The sequence below is a fragment of the Dendrobates tinctorius genome, unplaced genomic scaffold, assembly GCF_039654945.1.
Source record: "Dendrobates tinctorius isolate UK_male_01 unplaced genomic scaffold, ASM3965494v1 ptg000063l, whole genome shotgun sequence".
Classification (NCBI taxonomy): Eukaryota; Metazoa; Chordata; class Amphibia; order Anura; family Dendrobatidae; genus Dendrobates; species Dendrobates tinctorius.
In genome coordinates, this window is record NW_027361731.1 from 18,702,082 (window position 1) to 18,717,005 (window position 14,924).

Here is a 14,924-nt window from a genome sequence, read left to right on the forward strand (position 1 = left end):
ACCTCTCCCTCCTGCTCCCTCTTTGTCCGCTTACAATCAGGCTTCCGACTGCATCACTCAACTGAAACTGCCCTAAGGTCACTAACGACTTACTAATCGCCAAGAGCAAGCGACACTACTCTGTCCTCCTCCTCCTGGACCTGTCTTCTGCCTTCGACACTGTGGATCATTCCCTCCTGCTCAAGATTCTCTCATCTCTAGGCATCACCGGCTTGGCCCTATCCTGGATCTCATCATATCTAACAGACTGAACATTCAGTGTCTCCCTCTCCCACACCACCTCCTCGCCTCACCACCTGTCGGTGTGCCTCAAGGCTCAGTTCTAGGACCCCTACTCTTCTCCATCTACACCTTCGGCCTGGGACAGCTCATAGAACCCCACGGTTTGCAGTATCATCTCTATGCCGATGACACGTAGATCTACCTATCTGGACCTGACCCTCACCTCCTTACTGACCAAAATCCCACAACGTCTGTCCGCTATTTCCGTATTTCTCTGCTCACTTTCTAAAACTGAACATGGACAAAAAAGAACTCAATCTTTCCCCCATCTCACTCTACCCCTCCACCAGACCTATCCATCAATGTCAATGGCTGCTCACTTTCCCCAGTCCTGCATGCTCGGTGCCTCGGGGTGATCCTTGACTCTGCCCTCTCCTTCAAGCCACATATCCAAACCCTAGCTTCCGCCTGCCGTCTCACACAAAAATATTTAGCTGATCCTTGCATTCCTTGACCATGACACCACAAAGACACTAGTGCATGCCCTTATCTACTGCCTCGACTACTGCAACCTCCTACTCTCTGGCCTCCCCTCTAGCACTCTGGCACGACTCCAATCCATCCTACATTCTGCTGCCCGACAAATACACCTGTCTCCCCGTTATTCCCCAGCCTCTCCCCTATGCCAAGCCCTTCATTGGCTTCCTATAGTCCAGAGGCTCCAGTTCAGAACCCTATGACATACAAAGCCATCCACAACCTGTCTCCTCCATGCATCTGTGACATGGTCTCTCGGTACTTACCCACACGCAACCTTCGATCCTCTCAAGATCTCCTTCTCTACTCTCCTCTTATCTCTTCTTCCCACAACCGCATACAAGATTTCTCCTGTGCTTCCCCCATACTCTGGAATTCTCTACCCCAATACATCAGACTTGCCTACCATGGAAACCTTCAAAAAGAACCTGAAGACCCACCTCTTCCGACAAGCCTACAACCTGCAGTGATCCTCAGTCAACTCAACCGCAGCACGACCTGCTCTACCCTCTCCTAGTGTATCCTCACCCATTCCCTGTAAACTGTGAGCCCTTGTGGGCAGGGTCCTCTCTCCTTCTGTACTTGTGTGGCTTGTATTGCTCATGTTTATTGTACTTGTCTATATTTGCCCCTTTTCACATGTAAAGCGCCATCTAAGAAATGGCGCTATAAAAAATGTATAATAATAAAATGCTTTATGGTCAGTTACATAGGATGATTTTGGTGTGCGAGTAGGATTACAGCAATACCTCATTTATATTTTTTTTGTTTTAGTGCTTTTACACAATAAAATTTTTTATTCAAAAAAAGAATCGCTTTATCATGTGAGCTATAACTTGTTAATTTTTCTGCTGATGGACCCGTATGGCAGCATGTTTTTTCGCAAGACAAGATGATGTTATCAGCTGTACAATTTTTATGTAGATGGCTTTTTTTTTTTTTTTTGCATATTTTTCCACTATTGTTCAGCAATATCATGATAAGCAGTTTATTGCCTTGTTTTTGATTTTTGTTTGCTTTGATGGTGTTCACTGAAGGGGACAGTTTTATAGGTCGGGTCTTTCCACAATGGGCGATACCAAATCTGTGTACTTTTTATATTTTATTTTAAACATAAATATATTAGATTAATATTTTTTTTTGCTCTTTATTTTGTGATTTTTTTTTTTTAAATATTTTTACAATTTATTAACTTTTTTCACTCTTAACCATTATCCCCAGATGGGACATCAACTGTATAATGACAGTTCACTGATCTACCTGATCACAGTGCCATATCTATATGGTGGTTTGCGGGAACACAGCTCCTGCGGCACTATATATATATATATACACACAGTGCAAGTTTGCAATGGGTTAAACGATGTTGTCTATGAATGGAGGGATGAGCCAAGTTGTACCCTTTTAAATACTTGTCTATTCCTACAAATCCAATAGAAAATATTCCTTCTAGTACAGACCATTTTCTAACATCCCTCTATGCTGAGAATCCAGGAGCTATAAGGTGCCAGGATTGACACCTACCTCCAGCAAAAGCCCCTTTTGTGCTTACAATACTGGTATATCCAGTTTCACCCCTTTGTCAACTAAATGGAACTCTACTGCCTGATTGATTTCCCTTATTTGAACATATGACTCAAAGGAATAACATTTGCCACATTCTGAACATAAAAAATGGTTTCTACCCTGTATGAGTTCTCTGATGTGCAACAAGCTTTGACCTTGTAATATAACATTTCCCACATTCTGGACATGAATATGGCTTCTCTCCTGTGTGAATTCTTTGATGGTTAAGAAGAGCTGGTTTCTGGCTAAAACATTTCCCACATTCTGGACATGAATATGGCTTCTCTCCTGTGTGAATTCTTTGATGGTTAAGAAGAGTTGATTTCTGGCTAAAACATTTCCCACATTCTGGACATGAATATGGCTTCTCTCCTGTGTGAATTTTTTGATGTTTAATAAGATCTTGTCCCTGGATAAAACATTTCCCACATTCTGGACATGAATATGGTTTCTCTCCTGTGTGAATTCTTTGATGTTTAAGAAGATCTGATTTCTGGATAAAACATTTCCCACATTCTGGACATGGATATGGCTTCTCTCCTGTGTGAATTCGCTGATGGATAAGGAAGCGTGTTTTATGGTTGAAACATTTTTCACATTCTGAGCATGAATATGGCTTCTCCCCTGTGTGATTTCTGTAATGTGTAAGCAATTTTGACTTACAGTTAAAACATTTCCCACATTCTGAACATGAAAAGGGCTCTTCTCCTGTGTGACTTCGCTGATGAATAAGGAACTTTTCTTTCTGGTTGAAACATTTCCCACACTCTGGACATGAATATGGCTTCTCTCCTGTGTGAATTCTTTGATGTGCAATAAGATCTTGTCCCCGAATAAAACATTTCCCACATTCTGGACATGAATACGGCTTCTCTCCTGTGTGAATTCTTTGATGTGCAATAAGATCTTGACCCCGAATAAAACATTTCCCACATTCTGGACATGAATACGGCTTCTCTCCTGTGTGAATTCTTTGATGTTTAAGAAGATCTGGTTTCTGAATAAAACATTTCCCACATTCTGGACATGGATATGGCTTCTCTCCTGTGTATTCTTTGATGTTTAAGAAGATCTGATCTCTGGATAAAACATCTCCCACATTCTGGACATGAAAATGGCTTTTCTCCTGTGTGACTTCGCTGATGCCTAAGGAAATGTGCTTTCTGGTTGAAACATTTCCCACATTCTGGACATGAAAATGGCTTCTCTCCTGTGTGAATTCTTTCATGTGTAAGCAATTTAGATTTATATTTAAAGTTTTTCCCACATTCTGGACATGAAAATGGCTTCTCTCCTGTGTGAATTCTCTCATGTGTAAGCAATTTAGATTTATATTTAAAGTTTTTCCCACATTCTGAACAGGAAAATGATTTCTTCTCTGTGGGAATTATTTGCTGTCCAACATAACTTTTGCTGCTTTCATTTTGCTTAACAGTCTGTGATGAATCCAAATAGGTGACTGATTGAAAAGGCTCCGATGACTGATTTTTGCTCTGAAGGGCTGGAGGTATAGCTGGAATAAGGACATGCTTTTCATAGGTATCTGGTTTGACACCACAGTCACCTGCCAAGAATAAAACTGATTTTATTATTTTTCATTATCAATGCCTTATATTTTATATACATAATTTTATACAACTCAAAGTATAATGAAACTATGACCTAAGACAGTGGTGAGCCACCTGTTCACAAATCCCATGGTACTGAACCTCTAAAGTACAATCGACAAACATAATACACAAACACAGAAAAGTTTGAAGCAATAAAGGGAGGATTAAATATAAGCGTTATTACATTACAATCTATAGCAACAGATACAAATATACACCATAAAAACATGTAAGATTCTTAAATGAGTATTCCCATCTCTGATCAACTATCCCAATAAGTATTAGGTGTAATAATAATATTAGGAAACATGTAGTATAGTTCTTCTGACTATGTTGCTCACCCCATGTGCAGGGCATTGCATTAGCTTAGGTATCCATGGTTACGAACACTGATATAGTAACTGTTGGGTATCCATAGTTATGACCACTAGCAACTAAGCTACTGCAATGCCCTGGACATGGGCTAAGGGACATAGAGAATCAGGAAAACTATACCACACTTCTAATTGGAGGTATTTGCTATTATATTTACACCTACTAGATTTTTGGGATAGGTTCTTGGAAATGAGAATACCACCTTAAGGCCTTCATTACAGGTCAGTGTGTCCGGTAAGTGTGGTGACAATTTTCATACGTACCGGAGACACTTAAACATGCAGACCCATTCAATTGAATGGATCTGCGCACATAGAGTGTTTCCATGGACTGGGTGTCTGTGGGCAAGGCACACTGGACATGACTTTTTTTATCAGCAAAACGGGCCACAAAACAACTCACACATTAACGACACATGGATGACAGCCATGTGACACGTAACGGCACCTGGGAATCAGCAGCACTGTTCGTGCTGATACCCGGCTCCAGGTGTTGAAAACAGCTAATTTCATTAATTGTACCCTGTTCTGAGTGTGATCAGCACAAGCAGGGGACAATGTTAAGAGTTGTATTCAGCCCCCGCTGTCTACATAGAGTAAAATTAAGTATAAAATAAAAAATACTCACCTTAACACCTAATCCAGTGAAGCCATTCTTCCATGTAAAGAAACAAATGAAAAAACAAGAACGTCCCTCACCTGTCCAAAGTTGAAAGAATACAAAGTGTCCCATGCCGTAATCCATCTGTATGACATCTGGTCATCAGCATAAGTGGTGACCTGAGTAGACCACTCACATTGAAAGGTGGGAAGAATGACTCGTTGCACCCCGATTTCTCAAGGTGAACTGTGATGATCTCACTGAGGTCATCACAGTTCATAGGCCTGCTCTCACTGCAGGGAGCCATTTTCCCCTGCTCTTCAGCTCAGTGTCTCTGCGGGATGGCAGCCTGCCATGTAGATGTAGGAGAGCTAGACCCATCATGGGACAAATGGATTATCTTCTTGGAGGAAAGGTGAGGAATATTGTTATTATTTTAATTCTGTTACAGGAGACATTGCCTTCAGTGTACTGGGCTATGATATGAGTATGGTTTATTTTAGATTCATTAAGGGAGTTGCTGTCATTCTTTCAATTCTTGCTGTGTTTTTTTTAATTCAATTTGAGTATGTGGTTATTTATGGGGACATCTTAAAGACGCCTCTCCAATACTAATCTCTGGGCCTGATGTCACCTGACAATACAAAGGTGACATCAATCCCCCCTCCCCATCACCGCACTTGCCATTGCACCAGGGTAAGTGGGAAGAGCGAGCCTAAGTGTCAGAATTGGTACATCAAAATACATGTAGAGTAAGTTGCACACACTGTACTAATTCTGTGTGTAACTGACATTTTTATATCTATCTATTCTAGTCTGTTGGGTCACGCTGTGATTTTACTGTATGCGGCAGATGAATTGCCGGCTTTTCAAAGGACATGGGTGTGTAAAAATCGGATGGTGCTCACATGGTCTGAGTGCCGTTCGATTTTTTTCTCGCACCTGTTGACTTGCATTGGCGAGTGTTGTTCGAGTTACAAGGACAGTTGCAGCATGCTCATAGAATAACACTGATCAGTGCGGTCTGATTTTTATCGGATTGCACTCGTCCATTTTCCTTGCAGATGAGTATGAGCCCTTAATGTGATTTTTTATTTTATTTTTTATTGTACACAGCAGACTCTAAATACAAATCTCAACACTGTCCCCTGCTCCCGCTGATCGCAGGCAGAGTAGAGGACAAAGATGTGAGCTGTCTACAATACTTGGCACCGGGGATCAGCGCAAACAGTACCGCTGACTCCCAGGCACCGGTGTACTGGTGCGGCACATGGTTGTCACACGTATGAATAACAAACACATATCTCCGGGCCAGACAAAAAAAAAAAAAATTGTTGGTACTTAAAATTTGCTCGCTCAATGCATCCATCTGCTGAAGCCTGTGTAGCCTGCGCAGTGTGGCCATTGTCATCAGGACACATCCAACATTAACGGAGGTGACAGGGACGAGGAGGGTCGCGCTGGAGATGGCGATAGGTGTAAGTGCTGAACGAATACGTGAGGACTTACCGCAAGCTCCGGCGAGGCTGGAAGAGGAGTGTTGGGTCGGAGTCAGTCCCTGTACATGGCGCGATCTCCAGCGCGATTTTATTGAAGACAAATTCGCATACAGTGTCTTAAACAAAATGGCACCGGAGAGCACGGTATGAGCATGCGCTGACTCCGGCGCCATTTTATTTAATTCACACAACGCGTAGCAGGGGAGAGGAGGAAAGGTTTATTTTACTTTTTGCTTGTTTGTATGTATGTATGTATGTATGTATGTATGTATGTATGTATGTATGTATGTATCGAACAACAGCACCACATGCAGGACGGGGGGAGCATATACCAGGTTGGGGGACAAATACCAGGATGAAGAAGCATATACCAGGCAAGAGGAGCATATACCAGGACAAGCTATTGAATCAGTTCTATGCTCGAATTGCAAGCATTTTTATTGGTACATTTTTGTGCTATGTTAACCCTTTCAAGAGCTTACCCTTTTTCGTTTCTGATTTTCACTCTCCTTTTCCACGAGCCATAACTTTTCATTTTTCCATGAATATGGCCATGTTAGGGCTTGTTTTTTTTTTTTGTTTTTTTTGGACACGTTGTACTGGTTTTACCATATCGTGTACACAAAAATGGGGAAAAAATTCCAAGTGCGGTGAAATTGCAAAAAAAAGTGCAATTCCACAACTTTTTTTGGATTTTTTATACCATGTTCACCAAATGCTAAAACTGCCCTGCCATTATGATTCTCTAGGTCATTATGAGTTCATAGACACCAAACATATCTAGGTTCTTTTTATTTAAGTAGTGAAAAAAAATCCAAAGCTTTGCCATTTCACGATCAGGTTAACCTTTTTTTTTTTTTTTATTGATAGATCGGGTAATTCTGGACTCCAAATATGTGTATGTTTGAATTCTTTTATTGTTTTATTTTGAATGGGGCAAAGGTGGGGTGATATAAAAGTTGAGATTTTATTTTTTAATATTATTTTTTTTTACTTTTGGCATGCTTCAATAGCCTCCATGGGAGACTAGAAGCTGCCATAACCCGATCTGCTGCTACATACAGGTGATGATCAGATCGCCTTATGCAGCAGAATACCTCACTTGCTACAAGTGCCGACCACCGGGCGGCGCTCACAGCATACCAGCAGTGACAACCATAGAGGTCTCCAGGAAACCTCTGGTTGTCATGCCAACCCATCAGTGACCCGCCATAACATGACGGGGGTCACCGATAGGCAGATTTCCGGTCCGATGGCCGGAAGTGCGTATTAAATGCCGCTGTCAGAGATTGACAGCGGCATTGAACGGGTAAATAGCCGCGGGTGGATTGCAATTCCACCCGCGGCTGTTACAGGCATATGTCAGCTGTTCAAAACAGATGACATGTGCCGGAAAAGATATGGGCTCACCGCTGGAGCCCACATCAAAAGGGGAGACGCGACATGCGCCGTAGTAGTACGACGCATGTTGGAAAGGGTTCCGGTCACCAGAAATAACGTTGTTAACCTGTCGATATGCGGTCAGTCTGCAGGTTAACAGTGTTATTATACTGACTGGTGCCCGCACACAGCCGAATGCAGAGGGGGAAAATGATCTTTATTCTTAGCAGTATGGTCATTTCAAAAGTTTGCTCATTTCTGCATCAAGATGTTTATTCTTCCCAAGTGAGCTCATCCAACACATCACGTAAAGTAGAATATCAATAACACAGGTCAACGAAAAAAAAATTTTTTTCTGGTGTCCAAAATATTTTAATGAATTTGGGGTATTTTTGGGGTGCTGATTCTGAATATGTCATCAGTTTTGCCAGATTGGCTCAAGTTTTTGAGATTTTTGGTATCTTATTTATAGCACTTGTTGGTAAATGCGACGCATCATCTCATTAATTTCTTTGGATTAGTACTTGAACTGAGCAGTTCTCAATATAGTTTTGTGTTAATTAGTGTTCTAAAAGTTTGTTCATAGCTTGATTTTTGCACTAACTTTATGTTGTTGTCTGTTTTCCAGTGAAAAGCATGAACTCATCATGAAGAAGTTGTCTTAACGATCCAGACTCATTCTGTTACATTTGTGGTGAATATACACTGCCAAAACATAGAAGAAACATAACACACTTCGTAAAAAAAGTGTATTTTGCCTATTTTGGGGTTATGCTTGGGGACCAAGACAAGTTTTGGGCACCACACATAGTGTGCAAAGCATGTATCGAATTATTACGAAAATGGAGCAAAGGACAAAGAAAAAGCTTCAAATTTGGTGTTCCAATGGTGTGGAGAGAGCCAAAAAATCATCATGATGACTGTTATTTATGGTAAACACAGGTACAGGCACATCTTCACAATGAGGGACAGGCCTTCTTGCAGATTCCATGTTACTCCCATTTTCGTTTCTTATGCTTATTGAATCCTTGCACTTGCACTGCACAGAAATAACAGTCATCATGATGATTTTTTGGCTCTCTCCACACCATTGGAACACCAAATTTGAAGCTTTTTCTTTGTCCTTTGCTCCATTTTCGTAATAATTCGATACATGCTTTGCACACTATGTGTGGTGCCCAAAACTTGTCTTGGTCCCCAAGCATAACCCCAAAATAGGCAAAATACACTTTTTTTACGAAGTGTGTTATGTTTCTTCTATGTTTTGGCAGTGTATATTCACCACAAATGTAACAGAATGAGTCTGGATCGTTAAGACAACTTCTTCATGATGAGTTCATGCTTTTCACTGGAAAACAGACAACAACATAAAGTTAGTGCAAAAATCAAGCTATGAACAAACTTTTAGAACACTAATTAACACAAAACTATATTGAGAACTGCTCAGTTCAAGTACTAATCCAAAGAAATTAATGAGATGATGCGTCGCATTTACCAACAAGTGCTATAAATAAGATACCAAAAATCTCAAAAACTTGAGCCAATCTGGCAAAACTGATGACATATTCAGAATCAGCACCCCAAAAATACCCTAAATTCGATGAAATATCTTTGGCACCAAAAATGCTGTTGACCAGTGATCAGTTGTTTACAGAAGGTATAGAGAAACACCTTTGTACATAGAAGACCTTCATATGCTGCCATGTCACGTCTCACCATGACTACTCTGTAATGGTCTTGTACAGGCATGCTCCTGCACTGTCACTTTTCTAACCAGCCTTCCCAATATAGTCCATGGCTGCGCTGGTGGAGATGCTGCACTAAATTCACAGGGTCACTTAGTTCATTGTGTATACACACGTGGTCAAAATTGTTGGTTCCCCTCGTTTAATGACAGAAAAACCCACAATGGTCACAGAAATAACCTGAATCTGACAAAAGTAATAATAACAAATCTATGAAAATTAACAAATGAATATCAGACATTGCTTTTCAACCAGGCGTCCATAGAATTTTAACCCCTTCCCGACATGCGTCGTACATATGCTGCTCTGCGGGAGGTGCATTCCCACAAAGAACAGTATATCTAAGGTGACACGATCGCACGACCTCACACTGAACACCGTGGTAATCGGGTGCGGGTGTCAGCTGTATGTGACAGCCGACACCCCGCAGCAATACCTACGATCAGTGCTAGCACCCATCGCGGGCATTTAATCCCTCTGATGCCGCTGTCACTAGTGACCTCGGCATAAAGAAGCATCAGTCAGGGAGGGGGCTCCCTTCGCGCTTCCCTCAGAACAATGTGATGAGATCACGTTTTCCTAAGGGTCTCCATGGAGACCCCCAGCACCAGAGATGGCTGCGGGATCCTTCCGGGTCCTGCAGAGAGGTGGCTTGTGAGCGCCTGCTGAGAGCAAGTCTCCTTCCCTGCCTGTCAGATCACTGATCTGATATAGTGCAGTTCAAAGTGTCAGATCAGCGATCTGACTTTATATAGTGATGTCCCATACTAGGACAATGTAGAAAAGTTAAAAAAAAATACAAAGTGTAAAAATATATATTTTTTAAATCCCTAAAGCAAAAAAAATGTATTTATTGGGAAAACACAGAGGTTACTTACCGGTAGCCGGTTTTTCCGGGGCCCATGACAGCACACGAGAGAGGGGATCAGCTCAGCCAGGACAGGAACCCTACTGAAGATAAAAGGGGCGGTACCTCTCCCTTGCTTCAGTTGGTTTACAGAGCATGAGAGGCCCCCCGGGTTAGTACACATGGTAAAACTATCACCACATTATATCTAACTAAAAAAACACCCAAACTATAGTGCACACCAAAAGAGTGATATTAGGACATATAGGTGTCGTTATGGGCTCCAGAAAAACCAGCTACCGGTAAGTAACCTTGGTGTTTTCCCGTCTCCCATGACGGCACACGAGAGACTTTTGTAGAATAAGACACCTTAGGGAGGGACCACCGCTTGCAGCACCCTTCTACTAAAGGTTAGGTCAGTAGAGGAAGATAGATCAAGCCGGTAGTGCTTAAAAAAGGTCGAAGGTGAGGACCAAGTAGCAGCTTTACAAATTTGTTCAATTGATACCTCAGCCTTCTGTGCCCAGGAGGTAGCCACGGCTCTGGTGCAGTGAGCCTTGATACCTTCTGGAACCGGAGCGCCACTTGCGTAGTAGGATAACATAATGGCCTCCCTGATCCATCTGGCAATGGTACTCTTAGCTACCCCATGCCCTTTTCTACTACCCTGAAAGGCTACAAAAAGGGACTGATCTTTCCTCCACTGACTAGTTATTGATATATATTGTAATATGGCCCTCTTGTAATATGGAACTTTTGCTCCCCAGGGTTTCTAGGATTTTTACAGAAAGATGGAAAGGAGATTACTTGAGTCCTATGAAACTTCTGGACTACCTTGGGGAGGTAGGCTGGGTCTGGTCTAAGAACCACTCTATCATCCAAGATCTGCGTATATGGAGGGCATATAGATAGAGCTTGCAGGTGGCTCACTCTACAGGCCGATTTTAAGGCTACCAGTAACAGTTTTAAGTGGGAGTAGTTTTGGCGACAGCTCTAATAATGGTTCAAAGGGATCCTTGGTTAAAGCCTCTAAGACTAGGTTGAGGTCCAAGGGTGGCATCTTTGGGATAATGGCCGGCCTAGACCTGCCACAAGATTTTATGAACCGGGACACCCACCTATTGGCTGCTAGGTTGCAGTTATATAGGGCCCCCAGAGCTGAGACTTGGACTTTGAGGGTGTTAGTGGCTAACCCAAGTTGCAGCCCCACCTGTAGGAATTCTAGAATAGGTCCCACTGGAGCTACCTCCCCTAAAGGTTCCCCCAGGAAGTCTAGGAACTTTTTCCATGTTCTACCATAGATTTGGAATGTTATAGGTTTCCTACTTTTCAACAGGGTGGAGACTAACCCTGGAGAGAATCCCTGGCGACTCAGTAGCGCCCTCTCAAATTCCAGGCTGCTAGATGGAAGCCCTTCACCTGAGAGTGGACCACTGGTCCCTGGAAAAGCAGGTCTGGAACCTCTGGTAGTATCTATGGATCTGTCACTGACATGAGTCTCAGAAGGGAGAACCAAGGCCTCCTCGGCCAAAATGGAGCTATAAGAATTATTTTTGCTCGATCCTCCCTGATTTTCCGGACCACTACCGGGATCATTGTTACTGGGGGGAAGCATAGGCCAGGATAAACTTCCAGGGTATCTACTGCGAAGGGGTTTTCTCTTGGATTTAGTGAGCAGAACTTCCTGACCTTTCTGTTGCCTGTGGTGGCGAACAGGTCTATTTCTGGTTTGCCCCAGGCTTGAACTATTTGTTGGAAGACTTGGGGGTTTAGGGACCATTCCCACTGTCTTAGGTGCCTGCGACTCAGGAAGTCTGCCTGTGTATTTTCTACCCCCTTTATATGCAGTGCTATGATGGATAACAGATGTTGTTTTGCTAATTGGAAAAGTAGATCTGATATTTCCATGAGGCCCCGAGACCTCGTTCCTCCCTGGTGGTTGAGGTAGGCTACCACTGCCTGATTGTCCGTCATGACTCGAGAGTGTGGTGGCCCTGAAGCAAGGGGAGAAAATGTTTCACGGCTTTCTCTACCGCGCATAGTTCTTTTACTTTTGAACCGTGATCTTTTTCTAGCGGGGACCAGGTTCCCTGTATTGAGTGGGATCTTAGGTGTACTCCCCATCCCGTGGCACTCGCATCCGTTGTGATGATGTCGTCGACTGGTTTTTGCCATGGAACACCACCTGTTGGATGCTTTTCTACAGTCCACCAGAGCAGGGAATCTCTTACAGCCACTGAGAGACATAGTTCGCCCTCTAACTGCCCTTTCAATTGTTTCTGTGCTAACAGAACCTCCCACTGTAGTTGTCTTAAGTGGTACTGTGCCCACGCTACGGCGGGTATGCATGATGTCAACGAGCCTAAAAGGGACATTGCGTTCTTCAGTGTCATAGCTGGCCTTTGTATTGCTGTGTAGGCCCCTTATCTTGATTACTTTGTTCTCTGGCAGGAGGCAGCATTGTCGCTAGGAGTCCAGTATTAACTCTAGGAAGGATTGCACCTTTACTGGTGTTAATCTTGACTTGGGGATGTTTACTATCCATCCTAGTCCTACTAAGGTTGATATCACTTCCTTCACTTGGTGTGTGCAGTGGGTCTCCGACCTCCCTACGACAAGAAAGTCGTCCAGGTATGGGACGATCACTATGTCCCGGGAACGAAGAAAAGACATTACTTCGGCCATCACTTTGGTGAACACTCTGGGGGCTGTAGACAAGCCGAATGGAAGGGCTGTGTATTGGTAGTGCTTTACCCTGACCTTGGACATAGAGCGCTACTCAAGTATTTTTGATACTCCCGATGAATTGGGATGTGATAGTAGGCATCTTTTAAGTCTATCACTGCCATGAGGCAGTGCTGGAACAGGATCTTTGTGGCCGTATTGATTGACTCCGTTTTGAAGGAGCAATTGTCTACCCACTGATTGAGTCTCCTCAGGTTGACTATGGTTCTCCAAGAGCAGTCTGGTTTTTGTATTAAAAAGAGGGGGGAGTAAAACCCCCTTCCCCCTTCTTGCAAGACTTGTTTTTGCACTAGTCCCAGGACTTCCGTCTCCAGAGCCAGCTGCTGCTCTTGGGCTCTCCTTCGGGGTGTCATTATAAAGGTATTCCTGGGCGGACGGGTGAATTTTATTTTTAAGCCGTCCTTGATTATGTTTAGGACCCATGTACTGGGGGAGATATTTGCCCAGGCGGAAAGGAAGAGAGAAAGCCTTCCCCCTACCTCCGACCTGATGTCATTGGGGAGATTTTTTGGAGGAAGTAGAGGGTCCTTTAAACATATAGCCCGATCCTCTACTTTCTTTAAAGTCCCAATTTTTCTTATCTCCCATGGGACGCCCCCTGTTAAATCTCCTCCGAAAGGGCTGCTTTTTGGGTTCTCCCGGAAATCGGGGAAAGCCTTTCTTCCTAACCCCCGCATGTCCCAAAATTTCCTCTAGTTTTTTTCCGAAGAGGAATTGGCCATCACACGGAATGGAACATAATCTATGTTTCGATGGCAAATCTCCTGGGCACCCTTTAAGCCACAGGGCTCGTCTCGCCGCATTTGACAGGCTTGCTGCTCTGGCTGTCAATCTTGCGGAATCTGCAGAGGTATCCGCTAGGAAAGCCGCTGCTCCATGTACCAGTGTCAGATTAGACAGTATTTCGTCCCTTGGAACTCTATCCTTGATCTGGGCCTCTATTTGTTGTAGCCAGACCATGAGGGCACAAGCGGTACAAGTACCAGCTATCGCTGGTTTTAATCAACCTGCCGAAGCTTCCCAGATATGCTTCAGGAAACCATCTGCTTTTTTATCAAGTGGGTCTTTCAGCACGCCAGAGTCCTCTAATGGTAAAGATACCTTTTTTGAGGATTTGGCTACGGCACTGTCAATTTTTGGGACTTTCCCAGGTCTCTGAATCCTTTTGCTCAAAAGGGTACCTCCTTTTTGATGTAGAAGGCAAGCCCCCTGACCTCTCAGGTTTATTCCATTCCCTGTCAATTAAGGCCTTTATCTTATCATTTACAGGGAAGGTGCGTTTTTTCCTTTCCTCCAGTCCTCCAAACATCACATCCGCCAATGATTTAGGAGTCTTTTCCTCCTTAAGGCCCATAGTAGCCCTGATAGCTTTGACCAGCTTTTCCACGTCCTCTGTTGGGAAACACGGATGGCCCCCTATATCGCTGTCCGAGGAGGATTCTGAGGACTGTGAAGAGGAAGAGGAGGTGGAGGGGGACAGGGATCTTTCCCGACCTTTCTGCACTAGCGAGGCCTCCGAATCAGAATCCCTTCTACGGCTTTTCTTATCCTTTTTAAGGGCTGCCTTTAGGGAGCCTTTTACCTCCTGTTGTATTAAGGCTAGTCACCAAAACAGGGTTTCATCCTGTATGGTTTTGTTTATACAGTCAGCGCAGAGGTCTTTCTGCCACTGATCTGCCAGCGGGTGTTGGCATAGGGCGCACTCTCTATTCTTTGTTTTGCCGCTAGAATTCCTCGACCCCTAGTGATCAAACAGAAAAAATGCAACCCTGTTACTATAAGGGTGACATTCACGTAG

General features: G+C 43.4%; 1 protein-coding gene across 1 annotated transcript in view; it reads right to left on the reverse strand.

The window, feature by feature from the left end:
- LOC141093968 (uncharacterized) overlaps positions 1 to 3,553 on the reverse strand; it is a 65,446-nt gene extending 61,893 nt beyond the window's left edge. Inside the window, exon 1 of the mRNA XM_073579641.1 lies at positions 2,444 to 3,553. Within this exon, the coding sequence (XP_073435742.1) occupies positions 2,444 to 3,553 (1,110 nt within the window). The remainder of the gene's footprint in view (positions 1 to 2,443) is intronic.
- Positions 3,554 to 14,924: the final 11,371 nt, after the last annotated feature.